This window comes from Phoca vitulina, unplaced genomic scaffold (assembly GCF_004348235.1).
Source record: "Phoca vitulina isolate PV1807 unplaced genomic scaffold, GSC_HSeal_1.0 scaffold9, whole genome shotgun sequence".
Taxonomy (NCBI): Eukaryota; Metazoa; Chordata; class Mammalia; order Carnivora; family Phocidae; genus Phoca; species Phoca vitulina.
Window position 1 is genome coordinate 65,402,473 of NW_022589712.1, and position 27,727 is coordinate 65,430,199.

General features: G+C 33.6%; 1 protein-coding gene and 1 pseudogene across 5 annotated transcripts in view; one reads left to right on the forward strand and one right to left on the reverse strand.

The window, feature by feature from the left end:
- The window catches only part of EPHA7 (EPH receptor A7), a 165,478-nt gene that overhangs the window by 56,938 nt on the left and 80,813 nt on the right, over positions 1-27,727 (forward strand). For all 5 annotated transcript variants that reach the window (XM_032408228.1, XM_032408229.1, XM_032408230.1 and 2 more), the window contains exons 4-5: positions 4,197-4,352; positions 5,207-5,542. In XM_032408228.1, the coding sequence (XP_032264119.1) occupies positions 4,197-4,352; positions 5,207-5,542 (492 nt within the window). The remainder of the gene's footprint in view (positions 1-4,196; positions 4,353-5,206; positions 5,543-27,727) is intronic.
- On the reverse strand, positions 3,203-3,335 carry LOC116634829 (annotated as a pseudogene).

The window sequence follows — 27,727 nt, forward strand, 5'->3', positions numbered from 1 at the left end:
AGTTACATAAGGACACTGTTCTTATTGAAAAATAGCTGAAATTAAACATAATAAATTATATTTATTTCATCACAATAGATAATATAACAGGTCTTGTAATATAGTATGCTGTAACATAATTTAATGGATGTATTGCACTATATTTTTAGTGTGTGGTAAACAGAAGTTTCACATGCTTCCTAGATTCCCTTTTTCTTTGATAGCTTTTCATTTAAAGAATGGACTTGGGACGCCTGGGTGGCTCAGTCGTTAAGCGTCTGCCTTAGGCTGAGGTCATGATCTCAGGGTCCTGGGATCGGGTCCTGCATCGGGCTCCCTGCTCAGCGGGGAGCCTGCTTCTCCCTCTCCCTCTGCCTGCCACTCCCCCTGCTTGTGCTCTCTCTGTCAAATAAATAAAATCTTTAAAAAAAATAAATAAAAAATAAATAATGGACTAAGTGAAAACTTGCTTGGTGTTTGAAGTCTGACAAGATTATCGTTCTCAGCTCTGGGTTAATGAACTTATTTTATTCATTAGGGCCCTAAAGGACTGAAAAAAACAGTCGAAAGAATGAATCCAAGGCCGTTGTGGTAACACTGAAAAAATACTGTTACTCAAATAATAGGTGAAAGATTATTTTTACAGAAATAATTAAACATGGAAAACAAATTTTATACATATTCCCAGTCTTCGTCAACCTAGTGAACATTACCTTAAAATAATGTTCAATTTAAAAAGCAAAAACATCAAAAGGAAGGAAATTAAAATTGTAGGTTTCTTGTTGTAACTAACTTTACCATAGCGCTCGTACTATATTAATTAAAGTTTGCTTTGAGTTCAAATGCTATTGAACAGATTGAGAAATAAAGCAAAGAAGAAAAGTTTTAAAACTGCATTTTCACAATTCCTAGAAAGTTAATTCTTGCATACTTCACAGTTGTGTATAAAGGGAATGTATCTTTAAGGTTTCAGAAGGCATTTACCTCTAAAAACTTTTGTACTAGTACTTTTTAGAAAACCAGCTGCATTTGTAGAGAGGAGAAATTGCCTTGATTTCCACGTAGCCTTTTCGGGAGCCATTGCAGAGCTCACCTAGTTCTTCCCTATGTGGCTGACTCTCAGAGACGCCACTTCATCCCAGTTTCTTGCACTGAGTATTTTACTCAAGCTATTTTGTATAGATATCTCATCTAAAATTGTAATTTTAAGAGCATCTGTTACTTCCTTCCCAAACTTTTTACCACCCAGTCGCTAACTATTATCCTAAGAGATGCAGCTGTGCCTTCACATGTTCTTGGCTTTGCTCTTAACACCGTAGCTCCAAAGATTTTGTACTTATTTTTAATAACTCTAAATTAATAGTCTTCCTAGAGATTAAGTGAAAACTGTCTTGTCACAACTTATTATTTTCAATATTAACTGAACTGAAACAGAATATTACTTCAAAGAAAAAATGTTAAGACTTTGATGACCACGTTTTTCCGGTACTGCCTCTGTCATTATCTATTTAATGATAGCCATGCCTGTACTCCACAATTTTGCAGGCATCTTTGGTGCCAGAATTCACAGTGCAATTGAGAAGACCTATTTAGTATCTCTTCTGTGAGGTGTGCTAGGCTATTATTTCATAGTTTTCTAAATTAAAATAATAGCTTTAAATTAGTAAAAGGGTATAATAAAAGACAACAGGGACCCATAGAAAATTAATTTTTAGGGTTGCTAGAGCCCTGGAGACCCATTGAATAAGTGCCAGACTTTGGCTCATTGAGCAGTCAAGGCTGGTGGAATAGCATATGGTTGAGTATCAGTAGTCCTGTGTTCTAAATCCAGTTTTAACCTAGACAAACAGAATTATTTGAAGAACTCAGGTTACTTTTGCTTCAAATCTGCTCTCCCATCTGTTAAAGTGGTAACAGAATTTAATGTAACTTTGAAAGTTGAGTGATAAGGGTTTTAAATTTCTCTGCATTAGGTACCATATATATTCTAGAAACCATGCAAGTTGAGCAAGAAATGTCCCTTCTTATTTGTAAGAAAAATAGGAATACACCTTTATTAGAAGCTTTTATTTGCAATGGGAGAACGAGGACTCTGTGGGATTCCACTAGGTAGTGTGCTGCCTACTAATTCTGGAAGCCTTCCCTAGTAGATGGTAAATTATGTTACCATTGTGCTCCCCATTTCCCTGCTCCCTAACCTCCTCTCCTGGTAAAAACTAATACACACAAGTCATTAAAGACTGTCAGCACATATCTCTTCTCTCTGGCTCTGTCTTTCTTTTCCTTTTTAAATTCTCTGGTCCTTAATGTTATGAAAGTGCAGGTTGTGAGTAAAACATGGTCTTCTCTATCTTATGGATGTCATATGTGACCATTGAATTATAGATAGTACATAAAGCAAGGTACAGTGAATACTTAAAGAGAGGAATTTCATCCTGAGAAACCCATGCCAGATCTTTTATCTTACCAGTTAACCATTTTTATATGGCAAGATCATATCTTCAGAAACATTTTGAAGTGTTATATTTTTGTTATACTGTTTTGCAATCAATCTAATTGTTCTCCCTGTGCCTTAGATTTGTAGCAGTTGCTACTGAGAACATGTGAAGTTGTATTAAGCTTCTTTTCTTAAGATGTTTGTGAATGCTTTACTCTTACATGAATTGCCGAAGCCAACTAAAGGCAGAATGGCTTCTGAGGACAGTAGTGGATCATATATTTACAAGGAGATAGTTGTAGTTCTGTTTACACATCTATCACTTATCTATTGCAATATAACTTGCCTTTAAATTTATAAGTTATCTAAAACACTTGTCTCATTTGCGGGAAATAGCCTTATTTTCTTGAAGCTCAAAAGATGATTTTGAGCTCTCAATTGGATCAGAATTATGCATTAAATATTGAACATGTGAACAGAAGTAGAGAATGACTCAGTATACCATCTTGATTAGATAGGATTGTTTATCCCACCGAAGAGTGAAAATGTGATTAAGTTCCTGAGTGATGCCTAAGTTGAGGACATTAAAAAATTTGAATATAATAAGTTAAAAGTTATAATTGAATTTATGTTAAATATTCACTAATCTTTATAGATATGATGAATTTCTATTAAATTTGAAGTCACTAAAACTTAAACATATATTCATTTGATAAATATGAAGGGTAAATTAAACATATTTAATATATTCAATGTATAATGCCATTAATAAAAATTGTTGAAATAATGAAAATTTAATTTGCTAAATTTTAATTGAAGATAAATATATAAAATGATCAGTGATAGAAAATGTTTCAATTAGCAGTAATCACGCCTTGGATAAACCTCATTGGCTATGATACTGCCACTGTGCAAAGCTAGAAAATGGTTCAAGACTACTTGATTTAATAGAAAATAGGATCTAGATGAGTAAGAGCAACTTCACAAGGAGGTGATAGAGACATTCTTTGTACATGTCTATTCATTGCTGAGAGCAGTTACTGTTGCTGTTTTAGTGTGACTACTCTTAGCCTCTCTCAGCAGAGGAGAAACAGTCCTTATCTGTTTACAGTTGAAGGCTTTCTCCTTATTTCTGGTGGAATAGATTTCTCCTTTTCATAGTGAGATTTCGTTATTTTTAGTAACAAGGAAGTTGACTTAGTGGAAAGCAGCCTGCCTTATAACTTAAAATTGGTTGAAATTATATCTTGAAGTTTTCTGAAAATTTGGGAGGGTATACATTTCTATCATATTCAGATGAAATTTTTTGTATCATTGTTATTTCTAGTCAGGTAATTAAAATTATTTTAATATTTTTCAATATGAACCAAATTAACACATAAGAAGTTAATTTACAGCTACATTATATTAAGAAAACATAACTTTGAAGTATGTCAATATGTATCAACAGATAATTATATTGAAATTGAACTTACCCTGAATTAAATATCCTGAGTTTTTGTCCCATTAAATTATGCTTTCGTTCAGTTTTGGGCTCTTGATTTTGAACTGATGCCAACTACAGGTGCAAGGTTGCTGTATCATTTGGTTTTTATTATTTAACTTTAAAATGTAGTATTATAAAACTAGGTTATTGATATACACTAAAACAAAATTTTACCATAGAGAGCTTGTTTTTCACAAATTAAATTTCATATTTTATTCTTTGCTAAATATTACTAAAATTAAAAACGTCTATTTGCTCTCATGTTTCTATTTTCACTTTCTTTTGCATACGCAGCCTGTGGCCGTGGGTTCTACAAATCTTCCTCTCAAGATCTTCAGTGCTCTCGTTGTCCAACTCACAGTTTTTCTGATAAAGAAGGCTCCTCAAGATGTGAATGTGAGGATGGGTATTACAGGGCTCCATCTGATCCACCGTATGTTGCCTGCACAAGTAAGTTCATAATAGTAAAGTAGGGAAGGACTTTCTGAATCTTTCCACTCGTTTGTATTATTGTGACATCATTGAGATAGACATCAGGTTTGTGAATGCATTCTTAATTATTATTAAATGCTTACATTTTTTTCATGGACTGTTAAGGCTAAATAATAACAGAAAATAGATACATCTTATGTCATCTTTAGTGAAACTTTCACATCTGCAAAATCAAGATGCATCTTAAGATTTTTCACATGTATCTAATAGGTATCATAAATAAATGTAAGAGTTATTTGAGTCTTATTTGGATATGAAATGTGATTAAAAAGTCTGGTTTCCAAATTAAAATTCCATCACTAAACAAAGCAAATCTCACATCTTGGTGCTTCAATTAATGAATATTGGAGAGACCCAAATCCAAAGCCAATCCCAGACTTGCTCTAAATCATTCTTGAGCACAGTAAGAATGAATGGATGTATTCTCTATTATATGGTTAAAAGGGAGACTATTTTTAAACAACTGCACAACTGTTTTTTTTAGGTGCATTAACTGTTCTTTTTAATTGCTTGGAAGAAAAATAGCTAAAGACTGTGGCAAAAGTACAAAGACAGTTGTTATCCTGTTTTCATTTTGACGTATTAAATGGAAAATAAATAAAGCCTCTTGCCAAGTGAATTCAAGGAGGCTTTTATGCAGCTTCTCTAGGAAAGGTAATGAAATGTTTATGTAAAAGAAAGCATTTCAACTAGTTTTCTCTATGGTACCTGAGCCACTAGCTTAATGGCCCATGCAGATCCTTTCATTCATTTTTTTGGGTTTGATTTTTTCTATTTTTGTTTATTTGTTTGTTTGTTTTTGGTTTCCAAAGGACCCCCATCTGCACCACAGAACCTCATTTTCAACATCAACCAAACCACAGTGAGTTTGGAATGGAGTCCTCCTGCAGACAACGGGGGAAGAAATGACGTGACCTACAGAATACTGTGTAAGCGGTGCAGTTGGGAGCAGGGCGAATGTGTTCCCTGTGGGAGTAACATTGGATACATGCCGCAGCAGACTGGATTAGAAGATAACTATGTCACTGTCATGGACCTGCTAGCCCACGCTAATTATACTTTTGAAGTAGAAGCTGTAAACGGAGTTTCTGCCTTAAGCCGATCCCAGAGGCTCTTTGCGGCTGTCAGTATCACCACTGGTCAAGCAGGTATGTGCTTGTGTTTGTCTTCACTGAGTGAATAATGCAACTACATGAGTGAGGCGTCTCGCTTGGATATTTAGTTAACTTGGCTACACAGAACTCGATTATTCCAGCCTGTTGATTATTCACACCTTTAACTTTTCTTTGTTATTTCTCCTGTTGCCTATTAAACCACTGCTAGACTCGTTAACATCTCCTCCAGAGATCTGGCAGGAGAAATAAAAAGGGATAAATTGTAAAGCAGTTAAGACTGTTCTAAGACAGGGGCGCCTGGGTGGCTCAGTTGGCTAAGAGACTGCCTTCGGCTCAGGTCATGATCCTGGAGTCCCGGGATCGAGTCCCACATCGGGCTCCCTGCTCGGCGGGGAGTCTGCTTCTCCCTCTGACCCTCCCCCCTCTCATGCTCTCTCTCTCTCTCTCTCTAATAAATAAATTAAAAAAAAAAAAAGACTGTTCTAAGACAAGCAACTCTGCTGAAAGATCTCAAGGAAGGGAGTGAAAATATTGGACAAAATGAGATTGTAGGCTAATTCTTGCAGTTTTACTTTTTTGTGTGGTATGCACTTATGATCAAAATCTACATGATCATTAGGAATGATGAAAGAGTTGAGTGCACTGTTTCACATCACTTTAGCCAATATTTTACCACATAGAATGTGATATTTGTAATATATGGCAAGTCTGTGTTAAAATTTGCATGAGAGAATTCTAAGTTCATCAGTAGTAGATTTGTGATCATATTACTGTTCATAATATTAGAGCACGTACTTGGGAGATCTCATGAGGATTTCAAAAGAAACGAATTAGGAAATAATAACCATGATGATTGTGAACTTGTAACTTAGCCTAAAAGCAGTTTTCATTTACTTTCTTCTTGGCATTTGAGGTGCCCTACTCAGTCATTCTTTATTATGGTATGTTTTGGAAAATATAAATTGGAATGGAAGTTTCAGAAATTGGAGACTGTCTAGATCTTCAGAAAAATCTTATTACTGAAAGAAGTTTCAGAAATTGAGGGCTTTCTCAACCTCTTGCTGCTGAAAGAAGATTCTATGTAGTAGATGTAGCCAAGTGCCATGTCATCATCATTAATAAAATGGGACCTGCACTGGAGTACTGAGTTGGGTGAGCATCATAATAAGAAGCTTATAACAAAGTCTTCTTGATCTTTGGCTGGCTGTCAGAAACCAGTATTATCCCAAATTTCTGGACATAGATGAATCTATTCTTTACTTCTATGCCAATTTTAACAAAATGTTACCTATTTAAATTGTATCTGCAGAATGAAAACTATTCATATGGTCTCACGCTTACCATTTTGAACAGATTAGTGCGTTCTTATTCTAAACGTTTCTTTTGATGTTTATTTGAAAAGCTATTGCAAATCAGATCTCCTGTGTAAAAGCAGAAATCTGGAGGGAAAACAACCTAGAAAATTTTTAATTTTCAAAAATTGGACAAAAGAAATAACTAATTTAACTGATTTGGTTTGATTCATTGCATTTACCCTGATCCTCTTTACTATTCTCTTAAAATCATTTTACCGGATTTTTCCCATGAATTCTTGAATCAAATATCCCACAGTAGTTAGGTAAAGTGGCTTTGGGTGTTGATTCTCTTCTGGTTAAGAGCAAACTAGGTTTGTTTGTTTGTTTGTTTGGAGGGGGAGGTGATTTAAATGTACAAAATTAGGGGCGCCTGGGTGGCTCAGTCGGTTAAGCGGCTGCCTTCGGCTCAGGTCATGATCCTTGGGTCCTGGGATCGAGCCCCGCGTTGGGCTCCCTGCTTGGCGGAGAGCCTGCTTCTCCTTCTACCTCTGCCTGCAGCTCTGCGTACTTGTGCTCTCTCTCTATCTCTCTGTCAAATAAATAAATAAAATCTTTAAAAAATAAATAAATAAATGTACAAAATTAGATTGTGATGATTGCAGAGCTCTGTACATATAATAAAGAAAATATTGAATTGTACACTGAAAATGAGTAAATTTTATGGTATGTAAATTATACCTCAATAAAGCTATTAAAAATTTTAAAAAGAATAAATATAAGAAAGTTAAAAAGCAAACAGTGTTTATATTTTTATGTTAAAATATTAATTCACAACTGCCTAGTCTCTATTGCATCTCAAATGCTAAAACCCCGTGAATTTAAAGTTAGATTTTTTTTTTTACTTTCAAAAAGAAATGCATATAAATAAGACAGCGATCTGTGGTAATTGTAGAAGTTTGTAGAACTTTTCCTTTATTTTTTTAAAGGTTTTATTTATTTGTTTGAGAGAGAGAATGCGGGTGCAAGCTCAAGGGAGCACAAGCGGGTGTGGGGCAGTGTGGAGAGGCAAAGGCAGAGGGAGAAGCAGACTCCCTGCTGATCAGGGAGCCCCAATGCAAGGCAGAAGTTTTCCTTTATTTTTTAACAGAGGAAATTTAGAATATATTAGCGACTGTTCTATTGAATGTGTATACCCACTCCCCGTTGCTCCCCATCACCTGTATTTTTGCTCTTTCTAAAGGAGGAATGATTTGAAATTTTGCCCATGTTCATTACTATCCATGGAAACCTGCAATGATCCTTGAAATTCTCATTCTCTATTAACTAAACAGCATCACCTCCCACCTAGTTTATGCTACAATCATTTCAATGATGAGTTTAAATCTGGATCTCTGGACAGTTATCCCCCTTATCAGCAATCCACCAGTGCCTACTATAAAAAGATTTATTAGGAGAATCTGCATGTGTCTGGATAAGAATAGAGTGAAGATGGAAGATAATCAGCCTGTGTTTGAAAGGTAGTGTGTACACTTTGTAGTTTCTTTTCTATTAAGTTTGGAGTCTGGAGCACAAGACCCCTTTCCCAACCAGTGTTTGTAGAAATTTAAGTACACTGAAGACCCTTTATGCTTTGTTCAGGGTAGGGGTAAAGTTTTTGTGTTAAAGGACCTGTGCTCCAGCCCCTCCCCTGCCACTTAGGAGTTATGTGCTCTTCGCTGGATCACTAAAGTTCTACATGACTAAAGTGGAGATAAAATGTTGGATGATATATATTAGAAAAAACTTTAAAACTCTTTAGTGTCATAAAAATATTATTGTAGTGAGTAGCAAAATGAATGCTGAGTTAATCCTCTTTTTGTATAACTCTTTCTGAACCTGTCAAGGCAAAAAACTGTAAAATCTTTATCTTTCACAGTGTGGGGGGGAATTCATGGGGGCTTGGAATTGGCAATTATGTTTTATAACATTGGAGGGGGAGGAGATTAATTTTGTTTTGCTTGTGCAAAATGTGACTATTATCTAGTCACAAGTTATCTTAAGACTGAGATTCTACTTTAAACCAATAATTAACTTTAAGATGAAAAGTGTATAGAGAATAATATGTGATATTCATATTTCAGTAATTTTTGTATTTATTTATCCGGAACATATGACCTACAGAAACTGGCTGATATATATATACTTTTCATTGTTGTTTTATTTTGTTAGGAATGATATGACCTATTTAAGGGTGAAGTCACACATATTAAACATATGTATGTCGGAGGTATTTTAAAAATATATAAGTGAGGATTTTGGAAAGCACATACATTTTATTTATGACATTATGATCCTAACTCTTCCTTACATTGGAAGGTTCTCTTGAACAAAAGTGATCTTAATAATCACATATGTGTTCTTAAGACCTATTTAAATGCTATTTTTTATAACAATTATGATATTAACTCAGCCAACTATACTGAGTCTTGTGAATCAAACACTGTGGAGGATGCTGAGGATAGGAAGGTAAAGTTTGGGCCTACCCTAATGAGGAGCCTATATTGTAGCAGATAAATTTACTTACACATCTAATATGAGGGAGCACTTGAATATAATGTGATGCGTGTTGTAGACAATTAGGAACAAAATACGGAAACTCCAAGAAGGAAAGATCCATTCTATCTGTGGGAAAAAGGAGGTCCTCACAGAAAAGATACCAGTCAGTGTAGAACATTGGAATGGATTTGATTTTGCCAGGAGGATGAGTGAATCATATTGTAGGCCCTCAAGAGGACCTCCCCCATTGAACATTGTAAGTGCCACTACATCCTTCTCCAGATTAAGTGCATTAACACAAAAATGGTCTGCAGAAGTATGAAAGTTCCTAAAAACAGGTCACCCTAAAATTATTATCTCTTTTTATAATACCTCAATTCACTGTGGGATCACTTAAACAATTAGACAATTTTTAAAGCATACAAAATTACAATATGTAGTCTTACCCCCAAAGAGACTTAAGGGATTCAGCAATTATTCTTCAGGTCAGTGATTATGTTATGTTCATCTGTACCTTTACCGTGTAACACAGTTTTTTCTGTATGCAAGTTGTACAATGAATGTTGTGCAATTAATTCCAATGAGGAAACTAGTCATACACAAGAAAAGTTAAATGATTTTACAAGAGTGGAAACATTGAGACATGAATGGAAAATGCATTGGATTTGATATTCAATGACATAATTACTTAATTTTAGATAAGTTATTTCAGCTCTTTGAACTTGAATTTTCTCCTGAAATGGTATCATGCTACTTGACTCCTCATATTATAAAAATTGAGCTTTTAGCTTAATACCAGTTACATTTATTAGAAAAGTATGTTATAGTACTATAACAATTATAATAGTAGGAATAATAGAGTGACTAGTGACTGAACTCTTACTATGTTCTTGGTATTTTTTAAATGTAAAATGTACATGAAAAGAGTGTCAAGGGATGCCTGGGTGGCTCAGTCGGTTGGGCGTCTGACTTCGGCTCAGGTCATAATCCCGGAGTCCTGGGATCAAACCCCATGTCGGGCTCTGCTTGGCTGGGAGCCTGCTTCTCCCTCTGCCTGCCACTCCCCCTGCTTGTGCTCTTTCTCTCTCTCTGTCAAATAAATAAACAAAATCTTAAAAAAAAAAAAAAAGTATGTCAAAATTGAATAGTTTAACTTCTTTGAACTCATTAGCCCTCCTAAGTAAAGGAGAGGTTTGGGACAGAAGACCTCTAAGAGCCCATCTTATGCTCATAGTTAAATGGACAGTTATAATACAATACAAACTATACATTGTGCAGTGCGTTGTTGATTGGAATTATGGAGTAATTTATAGCTGAGTAATACGTGTACAGATACTATAATTTTAATGGGATTGATAATTGTTAGGATGGTGTAGAAAGCATTGTGTAGGAATTAAAGATGAAAACTATAACCTCTTGAAAGAGGATGTAATTTCCCAAGTTGGGCTCTCCAGGAAGCAGACACTTAGATGGGTATTAGGACATGTACTTGGGATCAGTGCCATAGGAAGAGAAGGGAAGGGAGCAAGACTGGAGCAGAGGGGAAGCTGACCTGTGGTGCAATTTCGTTGGAATCCTCAGCCAACTTCATGGGGAGTTCTGCACCTGTAAGGGACCTCCATATTGCCCAGAGGTGAAGAAAGAGTGTCAGGCTTTCATACCTCTGTGCTGTCCAGACGTGGGATCAGGAAGGAGCCTAGAAAGGAGCAAGGTGTCATTTTTCAGACAAGGAAATTCTAAAGGGGGGCAGGGAACTGAGGTCTACTTTTTTAGCAGCCATCTCGGCAGTTGGGCAAATAAATTTTTCAGTCCTTCACTGAGGAGAATGAGGGCAGTCCCTCACAACATCCCAGATTATTGCAGTCAAGTACACTGCTTATCTAGAATTATTCAGTGTTACGTAATCTTATCATGGACTACTGTAATTTAAGAATTTCGCTGTACAATCCTTTACATAGGAATTTGCTGATTGATTCAATGGTCTGGTGATAAATTACTCTTCAATGAAAAAGGGACCTACTAAGAAGTGTTATTTCTGGAGGATATTAATAACAAATAAAATCTCTTGGAGAGAATGTTGGTTACTGTAGCATTTGCCTTCTGGCTATGATTTTAATGCCCGTTTATCAGAAACTTCAAAAGTACCTCTGCATATCTTAATTTGACTAATTTCTCTTATGTTTTCAAATTTCTCTGTCAAAATTAACATTTGCTTCACTGTTATTTTCATTTAGATTTGTAATGTTTATATAATGTCCCAAATGAAATATAACCATAGTGTTACATGATATAACATCATACATAAGCAAATTTACATAAAAAGGAGATAGTAACAAAAGTCATTTCCTGTATTAGTCAGAAATATCTTCACTCACATTTATTAGTGTGATTCAACTGTGACTATTTTTCTCATAAATTAACTCAGATCATCTCTTTTCAATGATTTAAAATAGTAGGCCATCAAGGTATGTGTCCTGTAAGTAAGATAAATTATTCCTATTTAAATTTATATATTTTGATATTTCTTTGGAATTTATAAACTTGATTTATATTTTAAGGGAACAAGATGTTAAGAAAATATATTTTCTTGTTTGAGAGCATTTACTGATTATATCGAGTAATAAGAAACACAGCAATCTCCATAAAGTGAAATGAGATAAATGCAAAAAAAGAAAAAAGAAAAAAAAGAAATCCACCTCCACTACCAGCAAAAAAACATTTTGTAGAAATAGTGTTAGTTTTATTAAAACATATGTACATAAACACACATGTACGCTACAGCAGAAAAATCAACTGAGTAAGATTCCTTTAACAGTAAGCCATTCAAGATACACATTGCTGTCATGTTTCTAGTTATTTTATAAACCTGATGTATCTGAAAAGCAGAACAGGATTCAGTCATGCTAATTCATGCCTTAGGGCATGATATTTTAGAAATTTATACATACAGTTTGTTTAGCAAGTAAGAGTCTTAGACTATGTTAGTGAAATTTAATTCTTTAAAGTTTAAGTATTTTTGACACCATTAATTTAAAAATAAACATGTAGATACATTTACAGTTTTTCTTTAGTGGCTATCAGCAATTAAAACATATGTGAAGGAAGATCTTTTTGGATACTATTTTAATAAAATAGGCAACCATGTTGGCATTGATTCTAACAACTAAGACTTACTGAGTACTTAGTATGTGCTGACCACTTTACATGTAAAGACCCAGATGCCTACACAGTATCTTCACATCCCAAACTTACAATGGAAATTTGGTAGAAAATTACATCTTACAGTAAATATCTCGTGGCTTTTCTTATAACATTTGTGACATATTATTTGTGAAATGTCTGTCTTTCCCATTAGACTTAACAGGGTAAGCAAACAGTGACATCTTTGGTCTTATTCTCTAGCCTCTGTAACCAGATGGGCCCAGGGTACATGCTTAGTAAATTTGTTGAATTAAATACATAAATTCTTTGTATATCATAATATGAAGAGAGACTTTCTAAGATTATCAAGATTAATATAAAGGGTTAGTTTTATTTACATTATGCAGTAAATATATAATAATTTCAAGTATAAAAATTTTGTGATTTGGTCTTGAAACTATAGATATATTTAGAATCTTAAAATGAGTTTTCACTATAACTTGGTATTTAAGCAGAGATTTAGAACAAAAGCTTAAACTTGGTATTTAAGCAGAGATTTAGAACAAAAGCTTAAAGATTTAGAACAAAAGCTTTTATTTCAGAATATTAAGCTACAAATTACCTTTATATTTGAAAACTTTTACAATTCTTCATATTTTGAAAATATGTTGAAAATAAAATTATTTTTTTCTTTTAATATAACATTGAATGGAGGGGCACCTGGGTGGCTCAGTTGGTTGGGCGTCCGGCTCTTGATCTCAGCTCAGGTCTTGATCTCAGGGTTGTGAGTTCGAACCCAATGTTGGGCTCCGCACCCAGCTTAAAATATATCTATATATATTTTTCATAATGTATTTTAATATTTTTCCTTTTTGTAGTTTTGTGACTTGTTAAGACTATATCACATAGCTATTCTATGAATTTTCTCAATTAAAATATATGTAAGGAAATATCCCTAAACAACCTGTGTTCTCAATCCCACATCTTCACCTTCATGCGACCTCCATGTTTTCTAGTTCCAGAGTCTATGTGAGTTGCCACATCCACCCTTTTCTGATTTTATAAATATTTGTGATGAACTGTTTTGCTTATGTTGAGGTTAGGTTGAGGTTATTAACAAGTTGATCTGCAGGCTCTTGAATGTTAGGACTCTGTAAACATTTGAAAGAACCCTAGGGCAAGGTGTTTTAAGTAGCCTTTCATATTTTCAATTTAATATATCTTAATCTTTTCTTAAGTTCTTTGATTTCAGCTTTGCTAATTTGTGGAGAATTATATTTAAAGATCTGAGAAGAAAGAGTTAATTTGTGTAATAACTCAGTTATAACATTGCTATGGATTGAATTGGTACCAAATTCATATGTTGAAACCCTGACCCCCAGTGTGACTGTATTTGAAGACAGGGACCATAGGGAGGTAATTAAGGTTAAATGAGATCATGAGGTTGGGGCCCTGATCCTGATAGGCTTAGTGTCCTTACAAGAAGAGACACTAGAGAGCTTGCTTTTTCCCCATGCACATTCACTGAGGAAAGACCCTGTGAGGACACAATGAGAAGGTGGCCATCTGCAAGCCAGGAAGAGTGGTTTTATCAGAATGTGAATCCTGCTGGACCTTGATCTGGGACTTCCAGCTTCCAGAATTATGAGATAATAAATTTCTGGTTTTTCAAGGCACCCAGTCTGTGGTGTTATAGCATTCTGAATGGGCTAATACAAATATCCATCCCTGAGATAATTTAGTTCCATCCTATTATGTTGAAAGAATTTATTTTCCATATGCAAAGGACAGGCATAGACACTTTTGTGGGTGGGGCAAGTGGTGGAAGTTGAAGGAATTTCATGCATTTCTATGATTTGTCCCCCTCAAAAATGTACTAAACTTATTTAGTGCAATGCGTTGGTAAGTGCCAGAAAGACCAATAGTAATATTTTGCGTTTGACATCCAAGGCAGTTTTTTTTTTTTTTTTTAACAGAGCCAATTTATTATCTCATAAATTACAGAAGGTGCTACTTTGATGGTAGCAGAACATTCTATATAAAGTAAGTTATGTGGTTTGTCTCTGAATTTTCAAGCTTGAGCAAGTTTGTCAAATTCTTGACAATGTTAAACTAGCAATTTCTACATGATTAAGAAATGAATGCTGTTTTAGGATTTTCTAGTGAAAAAGTTTTTGTAACTGTATTTTGGAGATTTAAATTTGTAACTTGTTAAGCTTCCTCTAAATAGGCTCTTCAACAAAATATATGACTGCCCATTAGGATCATTGTCCTGGAATAGTAGATAATGATGGAATTATGTAAAGTAATTCTTATTACATGTCTTGCCCTTAATAGGAGGTCCTTCATTTTGCTACTCTTAAGTTTATTGAGTGGAGATTGTAGTGAATTGAAAATGCATTCACTAGAGTATTATTTATAAAGAAATAGCTACTTTACTTTTAAAGTCAAGAAGTTTGTTCAAGTGAGATATAGAAAATCTGTTTTAATTGAAATGTGACTAACAAGACCACCTACTCTTCAATTTTAGCAGGAAATAATATAAAAAGCAAGTTAACACCAGAGACTTAAATAAAATATGCAAGAATTTTTCAGAGTACAAACCCAGGTCAATATATATTGAATTCAGTCTCTTTTTCTGGAAGTTTTACACAATTATAAATAATAAAAGAACAAAATATATGTATGTAGGAGGATTACTATGCTAAGAATATAAATTAACACATTTGTAAAAGATTGTCAATATAAATTGAATCAGGAAGAGATTTCTGCTTGATTCTTTGTTGATCAAAACTGGTTACCTGATTTACTTGGTGCTGTTGTTCCATGGTACAAAAAGGTTTTCATCTGTGGGTTGTTTGCTTAGTTCTTACAGAGCAAACTATCACAATCATTTCCCCGAAGTATTATTAAAGGAATAGCATTGTGAAGACATACACAGTTTCAGAAAAAAATCATTTAAGAGCAAGAAATCAATAAGCTGCAGTTTAGAGAATGAAAAGCCAGTGGCTGGTAATTTCATACATTTTTCATATGTAGATGAATACACATAATGTGAATTGGTGATGAGGAGGAGGATGATTATAATGATAAAAATTTGATGATGAAACTAATATAATGTTGTATGTCAATTATACCTCAATTAAAAAAACTCGGGCTCATAAATTTGAAGTACATATTTGGTTCCTCTCAGTTCCATTTCCTCCACTCTGCCACACCCAACCATACATACCATTTTAAGCCCTTGGACAAGCTAAGGGCCACAGCTTTGACAAAGGTAAAAGATAGTTCTTAAATTGACAAGCGTTTAGTTGTTGTTCTATTTTTTGGTACCAGTGTTAAGAGAAAGTAAATGTTGATTATTTTATTCCCTGCTTCATTGGTGATGAATTGAAGCAAATTTGATTCAGACAAGCAATTTGGTGGAATGATGCAGAGCCATCCACAAAAACATCTGTACTAATCATCCAATGCAGTAAATTAGAGCTACAAGCAAAAGACATTGATCCAAGAGGATCATTAACAGTTTTAACCAAATGATCCAAGTAATAGGGTAAAGGAAAGAACACTGTCAAGGTCTTCCTTTTCACATGTGTCGTTTACCACTGCAGAAGCCTGTGGTACTTGTGTTGATCCCGGCTGCTTTATGACTTCGGCTCCTTTATACTATCGTAAGCAAGAAACAAGGATCAGTTAAGAGGTAAAATCTAGGAAAAATTACCGAAATTTCTTGCATTTCATTTACAAAGAGTTGTGTCACATAGGGAGAGATAATTGCTGCAACCGAACAGAATTAATCAGGGAGAAGGCAGAGTAGATGATGGATGTCATCTGACCAAGTACGGGGCAGAGATGTACTTGTAGTCCTATAGCTGCTTGGCTTGTTTAAGACACAAGCAATAGAAAAGATCTGTGAAAAACAATTATCATAGCTTAAACACACATAGTTCTTAATTATCCATAGCATGTTGACATCAGATAATTAGTGTCCCAATTTTTAATAATATTTGATCATTAACTTAAGCATATAGAAAGATGCAGGACATTGTCTGAGCGTAGCATTCATAATGACAGTCATATATGGTAATAAAATGCAGAGACACTGGCTAAGCCATATCGTTATTGTGCAGTTTATTCAAATGTTACTAATACCCTTAAACATAACACCTTTAGCTCCTGTGACATCACATGTGATGTGATGTATTTATGTGTATAGGCATGTATATAGACAGTTTTAACTCTATGTACTTTTTAACCTCATACGTTTTATAAACACATATATTTTCCTAGGAAAATAGGGGTTGAAATGGTAGAGGAGCCTAAATGTTACAGATTTGGGAATCATGAACCTATAGATGACCAGTTAATGAATAGCCTTTTGGGGGGAAGAAGAGGTAGAGCTATAATTCAAAAGTGTGAGAGAGGAGTTTTGAGAATACCAACAGGAGCTGACAGAATATCAAAACAACATGATGAAGAACAGAAAGGAGTACCCAGGCCAGTTGGATAGGCGGGCTATCATAGTAACCAAAGGAAGGGATATTTTCCAAGTCAGTTAATCATAGAATCAAATGTCACAGGAGGTCAATAGCATGAAGACGGAAGAAAGTCTATTGGATTTGACAATTTCGAGCCATGAGAAAAAATTTTGATAGATAACTTGGAGTAGAAAATGTCATAATCATATTTGTCATGGTTGAAAACAAAGCATAACGCCATGGCATATGTTGTGTAAGTGCACAATGTTGGCTGAATTGAATTGTAATAGATTATTTTTATGCTGATTTCATACAACATTTATCAGACTGGTAAAAACTCTAAGATAGATTATGAGTCTGAATTTTGTTTGGAAAAAAATTACTGCCTTTGTTCTTTTCTAATACATTATCATAACCTTGTTTTCTCCTTGTTTTGACATCTCATCCTATTTTTGCACATCTCTGACATCACTACGAACCCAAATTTAGTCTCACATAAATTTCATTGTTGAGAACCTGGTAATCTCAGTAGAGGTCATAAAAGGAAAGATGTTAATTCCATAAAGATAAACTATGCATTTATACACTGTGTCCTCTAATATCTTTATTATCATTCTTAATTTGAAATATTGTTATAAAATCAAGTGACTGCACTGATCTCATAAAGACTATGTCTGTTAATATATAATATATATATGGTTATATTTATAGTTGCATTTTATGTTATGCTTCTGTTTTCACATTTCTTTCTCTTCCTAGTTTCTTTTCTTTCTCCCAGACATTTTAAAATATGCCCCCTATCATGTACTCACCTATAGAAAAGTTGGAGACCCTCCTAAAAGTTTGGAAACATTATTCGTGCTGTCTTCAGTCAGTATGTTAATACTGAGACTTTATCTTTTATTTTTAACATTTCCTTTATCTTTAAAAATGACATAAACAAAGAAGAGAAAGCCATAATGCTACTTCAACCAACCTTGGATATTAATATGATTTGTAAGTTACTTCTGGTGCACCTGCTGCATTAAATACTAGTGTTATGTTTGAAAAGATACTAACTGACCTTCTTTAGATTGCTGTCTGACTACTTTGATGTTTCATTATTTTCTTCAATCCAGGGATGAAATGGATGAATGGATCTTAATTATAGTGTCCTGGTGACTCTTTTTTCAGACCATTTTTCTGGACAAGCATCAGCTAATCTGACAAATCATGAACAGTTTACTTTATAGTTTGGCTGGGATTAAGTTACTTACTGGAACCTGCAGGGAACATAAAAAGCACTGTCTTCTGATAAAATATCTTGGGTGTTTGCCATGCCTATTTTCAATTTTAATCAGTGACCTTTAGGAATGGAGAACTATAAACAGATAGTTCTTTGACAGATGTACTTTTTATACATTTACCTAGAGCGCTTCGAACACAAGCAGACTCTGTGTATCAAAATTACATATCTAAAATCTTATTGTGTATTTGCTTATAAATTTTCTTACTTCTGAGTTTTGACCATGTGGAAAGAGCTGCTATATGAAGTTTATTTTTATTGAAACCAATTTTAGAAATATTACTTTATTATAATTAGGTTAGAGTATTTGCGATGAGCCTTTTAATTGCCTGTAGGTAATAGTGCAAAATCAGTTTTTATTATTTTGATTGTCTTTTAATTTGAAGGATTTTTTATGTGATATTGGAATGAATGGATTCTTGAGGGTAATTTCAACTCAAATTTTGTCTTTTTTCAAGTTTAAATAAAATACGAACTGGGAATTTTTTGAAGGTGTGTAGTAATAAATCAGTATCTACATTGTTATTAAAGACTTCCATAGAACAAAGAGTTTTCAGGTTTTATGCTATTATGTTTTTTCTAACAGTGATTGTCCTCTTTTGTGAATTTCATATGCCATCTACTAGATGACATAGTATTCTGTTCAGCATTACATTTATTCTTGCAGACAAGAAAACTGTTACACGGTTTCTTTATACAGGTCAATAAAAGCAAGATATATTCATTAGTTAGAGCAAGAAAATGAGTAACATATAAAGCCATATTTTCCAATAACTATCATTTAATTGGACATTTTGTTTCATCTATCTTCTCTTAGGTGTATAATAAACACATCTAAAAGAACTCAAGGTAGAAATTAGATTTAGTGTCCCTCTGGGTAACTGAAATTACCCTGCTGTTGTTATAAAACACTGTTTTTTATTGTTCTTAGACTGTAAATAAATGTATTGACAGTAAAGAATTAACAGCACATCCAGAAAGACTTTATTTAATAATGATGATGTAAATACTTCTTATGCCATTCAATTTATCTAATTTATAACTCTGTTTGATTACCCCAGCATGCCTTTCATCTGTAAGAATTGTGCCCTGGGGACTAGTCAGCTTATTAATTCATCACTTGTTCTTTTATGGTTGCAATCCCCATTATAGTATGAACATAGAGTGATAGTCTCTTCTAAAAGCTGCCAGCCAACTGGTTCCAGTCTAGCTGACCTTTTGTTTGTAACTGTGATCCTAATAGTTTTTCTATTGTCTTCTGTTTCTAATAGGTTACATTACAATCTACATTTTTTGCCTCATGGTATCATGATGAGGATAGGACAGCAAGAGTGAATTCCACACCTGCAATTACAGAGTTTCATAAAGAGGAAAGACCTGCTTCAAGTTAACCTGTAGTCTTTTTTAAAATGCCTTTTGATTTATCTGTCACCTGATCCATCAGCAATGAATAATTTTCATGGAAGGTGCACTTTAATTACATTCCCATTTGACTTGCATTATCAAGCCCTATCTAGGTAATTAATCTCACCAAGTATCCAATTTCGGCCTTTATTGCTGGCAGGCAGGCCTCCTGAATTATGTGTGCTTGAATGGGTCTTGGGTCTTTTTAACCAGGCAGACCCTGAAAAAGATCTGGAGCCTTCCAAATCCTGGAACTGTGTTTCAGAAGTTTTTTTCTTAGATACTGTGATTAAATTATATTTGACATCACAACTACACTCCCATATTCAATGAAGCCTATAGATTATTGTAATCATGAAAGATTTCATTCCTAGGTGTAGCCAATCTGCATGCCATTTTGTTTGTGGGATGTATGTGTTAAATCGTTAACTGGAGCTAACATCTGTATCAGTCTGCTGATACAAATTTGCCACAGTGACCACGTAAACCTAAGCATGTTCCTTTACTTCAGGATTTGTTTGTATGAATTTAGGTGAATGATTGGGTTAAAAAATGGTTAGATCAAAATTAAAATGATAATTATCCTGCTTTGTATTCAGTCATATACTCTGTTTTCTACAGTTTCCTTATTCTGCATTAATAGACGACTTGCCTTTTATGTTTTACCTATCTTTTGCTTTTGATGATTCTCATTCCTTAATTACTTATACCGATTAATGCCAAAGTTCAATGATCTTACCAATTTAGTTTACACACATACAGATACAATAATTCTGAAGTATATAATTTGCCTTTTTGTTATAGTCTTAATATAATATCCTAGTGCAAAAATGCATTGTTTTATAATTTTCTAATTTGGAGAAGATGTTTATTATGTATAAGGTGTTTTACTTCTCTTCTCTGAAGACATTTTAAAAAACTCTGGGAGCTCCTTGAAAATCAAGTTGAAATATAATGTAAATAGATTGGCTGTCTGTTTGAAAGTGATCTAAATATCTGACAATATTTTAAGCCATAGATTGCCTGATTAGCAGAAGAGAAGGTGTCCCATCTTTAGTAGACTGAATAGGTCATAATGTTTACACAGTAAACAGTAAGATAATTTTGGAAAATTTGGACTGGTATTACTGGGGCGAAGGATGAGTACTTCTCCAGCTTCTGCTATCACCTGTGTACTGTTAACTCTATAAATATGTGCCCCTAACCCTCACCTCACTCACAAATTCCTGCCTTGTATTTTTACAAGACTATAGGTTATGATTGAATTTATAAGTATTTCACCATCAAACCAAACTCTACACAACTAAAATCTAACTCTACTTTTTAAAAAAAATCTCTTAATGTAACTTTAATTTGACTCTTTGTTTTTATGCAAATAATTGAACACATTTTAATGTAATATGTATTAAAAATGGATTCCTGAAAAATTTGACATTACTTTGTAAAAACTGCATATTTCTTTATCCAAGTATTGGTTTCTCTTGTCATACAGAAATGAATCTTCTATTCATTTTCTTCATAGTGGTTTAATTGCAAGAATATACAGGAATATTTTACGATCCATAATATTTCTCAAATGAAGATGCAATAATTTAATCTAATACTATTTGATTAGATGTGTTCATAATAACTTCTTTTAAGCTATAGTATAGCTTAACTCAGAATTTAAATTGGCCAGGAATATTCATAACTGAGTAGTTCACTATTATGAATTCTTCAGAAAAGTGTGTATGCCCACACATATGTATGTACATACAGGCATGCATTCTCAGACACGTATATTTATGTGGTATGAATATAAATTCATATTTAAAGGAATTCTTTCATCTGTGACTATGCTATTAACATACACTGCCTCTAATAATTAGCTATATTATATCTCTTAAGTAGTTAGATATATTTCCTCTTAAATATTAATAGCCAAACAAAGCCAAAACAAATAGCCAAACAAAGAGTTTATGGCTTTTTAATATCTATCTTTACATTTATAGTTTCTTTTTGACATTTCAGAATCATGAGAGTTTATATTTTTCAGTAATTTTTATTGTTTGCTATCATGCCATTTGAATTGTGAATATAACAAATATAATTTGTGTATTTATTTTTTAACAACTATAATTAATTTAAGGTTTGCAGATCAAGGAATTGAGGCTTAAACAAAAAAGACTATTTGTGTAGCATCATATAGTCAGCCAATAGGGTCAAATGGTTTGTTAACCAGAAACATTCCATTTGAGTTATTTTGCTTTTCTCCTATATATTCTTAGACGTGGATCTTTTTCAGTGTGTTGACTTGCCAAAAATATGTATTGCTTAAGCTCTTTACATAGTCAATACGTAGACTGAGCTAAGCAGATTATTTACCTCTATCAAAATAAAATCCGTTTTTATATAATAATGCATGTGTAGAAAGAATAGGCTTCAGAAATATATCAGACAAGTTGGACTCAGAAAACTGGATTTTTTTTAAAATTAATTAATTAATTAATTTTACTTTTTAAATTTAAATTCAAGTTAGTTAACATATAGCAAATTATTAGCTTTAGGGGTAGAATTTACTGATTCATCAGTAGCATATAACACCCAGTGCTCATTATTTCAAGTGCCCTCCTTAATGCCCATCACCCAATTACCCCATCCGCCCACCATCTCCCCTCCAGCAACCCTCAGTTTTTTCCCTGTAATTAAGAGTCTCTTATGGTTTGCCTCTCTCTCTCTGTTTTTTATCTTACTTTATTTTTCCCTTCCCTTCCCTTATGTTCATCTGTTTTGTTTCTTAAATTCCACATATGAGTGAAATCATATGGTATTTGTCTTTCTCTGACTGACTTATTTCGCTTAGATTAATACACTCTAGTTCCATCCACATTGTTGCAAATGGCACAATTTTATTCCTTTTGATGGTTCAGTAATACTCTATTGTGTATATATATCTCACATCTTCTTTGTCCATTCATCTGCCGATGGACATCTGGGCTCTTGCCATGTTTTGGCTATTGTGGACATTGCTGCTATAAACATTGGGGTGCATGTGCCCTTTCGAATCACTATTTAGAACACTGGATTTAAAATCAGGATATTTGAATCCAAGTTGAACAGGTTGCTTTTTGACCTTGGGCAATTAATACAATCTTTGTATCTTACTAGTTAATTTTAGTATTACATTAAGCAATACATGAAAAACTGTTTTATAAAATAAAAACACTTCGTTGTTGACTGTTGGTGGTATTGATATACAAGAACACATTTTGAACAGCTGTGCTATAAATTTAGCTGTGGCAAAGCACAGTCTTGGAAAAGTTAGCAGAATAATGCTGATTACAATACAACGTAATGTTGACTTCATTCTCACAATATGTAGCCCTCTCAATAGACAGGACTACAAAAGTGATTCTAAAAACTTATTTCTGGGCAAAACCATCGTAATTCAGAGAATTACGGGAATTAGTAAGAGGTGTGTTAGATATCAATTTCTTAAAGTGAACTTTGAATTCTTAAGACACAAGAAATTTAATAACTTTCTATTGCCAGTTTTCATGCTGTTATACTTTTAGAAAATGATGCTAAGTATTAATGTTATATTTTATGTTTTTTTTTAAATTAAGAAAATGAAGTAGTGTCAAAATATTTGGCACCTTATGGTACTATATGTGTAAGTGCATGTATTATATAAAGTTTAATGTTTATTTAATTTAATTTAACATAAAATTTAATTCTCTAGATATATAGATAGATCTTATAACTATATATAATTTTCTTTACTGCTCTTTCAAAATACAGAGCCACTTCCACTATTGGACCCAATTTATATTATATTTTGAGGGTAAGATAGTATAAAGTTGGAAGAGAATGATTTTATACAAACAAATTGAAAAAATTCTAAAGATCAACAATTTTTAATTAAATTTTAAAAGATATTCTGCTATCCATCTTTATTATATAAGAAGAAAAAAAATAAATGACTTTTTAAATTACTATTCAGATATATAACTTTGAAGAAATTTAAATGTTGGAAACATCTACATTTGAAACATAAGCCGACTTTTGGCAAACTGGGAGCAGGAGAAATATGATTTATTGAAATACTAATTTCGAAAGAAAGTTGAATTTCAATGTTTCAGATGTGGTATAGGATCACCCTTTTGTATCTCAGTAAGAGCTTCCTAAGTACCTGAAAATTGTTCTCTCATTTAATATATTTGATTGGTTTCTACTTTTCCATTGGTTCTTTCTCTTGGATAGAAAATGAGTCCTTGAATACACATTCTTGCACACACACCCTGCTTAGATTACTTCAAACTATTGGGGGGAAAAAAGGCAAGAATTAGGAAGCCAAAAGATGTAAAATAGAATTTTAAAAAAAGGAAGGAGGAAGAAGAACATAATTTTGCACATGTATTCTAATTTTGGGTGAAATAATACATGGCAGCCAGACTGACCTCTACCTCAGAAAGTTGTTTTCTTTGCCTTTTACATCTCTTCCCCCAGGGACTGTTGATGGGGATTTTTGGAAACATGACAATATTCTTGGACTTCCTGCCCTAGACCTTTATGCTGTTTTACTTGTCCTCTCTCTTTCTCTCTTCTTTCTTTCTTCTTTACCCTCCTCCCTGCTCCCTTCCTTCCTTTCTTTTAACTTCCTCTCTCCTCCCCTCACCCCTGCATCTCTCTATTTTTCTCTCCTTCCAGCCTTTCTTGCCCTCCCATTTGTTTTGGTGGTGAGCAGCTAGGTACAGGAAAAAGCATGAAACAATAGGAAGGCACTATTACAATGTCACAAGAGTCATGTAAATGGTGAACAAAGAATAGGTTGTTCCCTAAGAATTCATTTCTTTGCCTCCAGGGTGCTGCAGATTTTTACATCCTGTGATATTTACTTCTCTTTGTGAGGTACATCTAACTTGAGAGCTGCAGGTTTGAGATCAGTAGTGAGAATAACAACAGACTTGTCTGAGATGCTGTACTGTTTGATATGGAAAAATATTGGAACATTTTCTTTTTCTGCTAGCTTTCTATAAGATAAATCTTTCAATTTCTACTGAATACATTTATACAAACCAGAATGAGAGTTTTTAAAAAGTAGTTGTTTGAGGCCCTTTGAAAACAGATTTTCTTTCCTTCACATACTTAAGAATTCTCCTAAATAAAAAGCAGCATTATGACCAAACTGATTTTATATTTGTAAGAGTAGCTTTTTCTAAGGGTAGAATTTGTCAAAGAACTTCCCACAGAAAGGTAGGTCTTATTTCTAATTTGTATTCCAAAGAATAAAAATAGAGTCTTTTGTTAAAGTCTTACTCAACCAGTCTGTAAATACAGTCACTTACTACAAGATCTTGTGATTCTGACCTTTTGGAAATGGTGTGCGGTCACTGGAACCTTGCTTTTGATCACTGGTAATCTTTGACATTATTGAGCAACCTTATCCTTGAGGATCTTTCTCTAGTGTTCTGGGTCAGTCTCCCATGGGAGAAAAGTGAGGTTTTGAATTGTGGAATCGAAAACAAAGCAGCATACACTCTTCTGTTGTTTAAGGTACTTTCTGTAAAGATTCTCACTGTAGTGAATGTGCCTTTGCCAAATACCCTAAAACAACACCATCAATCACTTTTAATTACTCGTTTATATTTCACTCATGCCTTTTTCCTGACCATTCCCAACCCCCAAAGGATGCCAAACAAGGGAACAGGTTGGCGGATACAAGCTTCTTTGTGTTTTCTTTCTCTTCTACAGTGTTTTTATGAAGGGTATCCAACTTCTATCACTTTAAACATTCTTCCACTTTGTAGTAAAATTGTTAAATTGGAAGAAAGATGCCATTGGAAGCAAGAGGTTACCTTGGCTGCCTGAGCAGTAGCTGCTATTGGAGTTGGTGTTGGGGAAGAACTCTCTGCTTCTGCTCTTTAAGCTGTTTAAAAGGCTTCGTACAGCGGTACATGTGACTGCCTACTAGGCTTTCAAAGCGATGAGCACACTATATCAAAGCAGTTTGTAACATATGGTATATGAATAGAATCTGCAACTTTCATGTATACCATGCACTAGCTTGGTTTACTGATGCTAAACTCATTGAAGAGAGTGTAAAGAATATCCCTCTGGGCAATCTTAAAAATCAAGAACCATGTTATAGATAAAGTTATGCAATGCTTTTATATTATCTTTCTCTTCTATATTAAAAAAACATAGTAATTGAAAAGCTCAAAAGTCTTTGTTACTCAACACACTACATGAACTATTTAACTTTTTTTTCCCTTTTAGGATACTACTTTACGTGTGCTTTTTAAAATTTATAAATTATAATTAAACATTATCCAATTTGTATTGGGTAACAAGGATACTATCTGTGCCTCTTTTCCAGGTTACAGAGGGAAAGATGCATTATCCATCTCTCATATCCTGAATAGGTCTTCAGACTTCAGACCACACTGTTTCTATAGAATATCAAGAGATAAATAAGGGAGTTTCCCCATGAGTGATTTGAATCTTAATAATCCTTTTTTCATTATCATATTGCTAAGTCATTTCTCTCTAAGTTTTCACCAAATGCAAAGGAAAATGATGCAATTTGTGGGTTTTTATATGCTAGTAAGAAATTATTGTTAGGAGAATTCAGAAACTATACCTTGTTTCCAGGTCTCCATTTTAATTGGTATAGATAGCATGGGATTTAAAAATTAAAAACAAAAACTGTAGATGATTATTGCAGTGTTACCAAATTACAGGTTAATTTAGGGTCCAATAGGTTTTTCCCTCTTGCCTCTTTTTTCTTACTGCTCTAAATCTTTTCTGGTGGTCTTACTCACAAAACGCAGGTGCTTTTTTAAAATATAATTATTCCATTGCTTTAAAAATAAAAAAGTAATTCCTTTTGTCTCTAATGACACCCAGAACTTTAACTAATCCTTTGGAATTATAATGTAAATACCAATGAAGTTGTAAAATTTTAAATAGAATTCATGTCCCAGGTTTGGTCAGGGCAAAAAGCTTATATTACAACCCTAGACAGATAATATAACACATATGTAGATGATTATGCTTTACACTGGATGAAAAGTCCCATTTCATTCTAATTCTAAAAACAGAAGTTGGGAGAATTTTTATATTTCTTGAGCCCCCCCCCCCCCCACACACACTATTTGGAAGCAGAAAAAGCAAGACTGGAGTTACATAAAAGATATTTAGGAATTCCTGACTGTTAACACTTTAGTGACTCTCTAGCTATCAAATTCTCAACAATTTTATGAAGAATATGTTATTATCCAGAATGCAGGAAGACGTTAACAAATGGCCCAAGGTGATAAGGCTGTAAAATGGCTGGGTGAGATGACCAGTGATGTCAGTCCCTGTAGCCAATCCTCTTATTTCCTAGGTTATATTATCTCTTTCTGCTCTTGATTTTTATAGTTGTGTTGTCCTTTTTCTGGAGAAAATGTCAATTCTAATAAACTTGTGATGCATACTCATACTGAAAAATTTCTAAATATGGCCAACACATCACAATCTATACTACTTTTGGATTAAGTGTAAAAGTGAAAAATGCAAATATATTCATGGTTATCAGGGAATTAAATGGATTTGCATCACACTTTTAACCTTGATATTTGTGGATTTGATTCAGAATATATCCTAGTTACAATGCATGGAAAAATGCACAAGGCTATAGATTTCCAGAGTAGCAGCCGTGATAACATCTAACATGCTTCTTTGGACATTTTTTCTAACATTACAGGTTAAATTTGCTCTCTAGTAATTGGAAGGTATTTCAAGTTATAGGTATTGATATTCAGGTTAGAGGGCTATTGCTAGAAATATAAAATTAATTTCTATTATTTTGATGATTTGAACCAGCATTTTTCACATTTAAATGAACACTTTGCATAATTTAATTGCTTTAAATGTTTGCCGGATCACGTTGTTGATCATATCACTTTATTTGAAAACTTGAAATTCAAAAATATTCTAAATATTTTTTACTTAATTGTTTTGAATATTTAAGGCATTCTAAAACATCTCTTGCTTTTGCCTTCAGAATTTAAGGTGTATTAATAAGATGTGCACAAAACAATACTGATGTTACTAC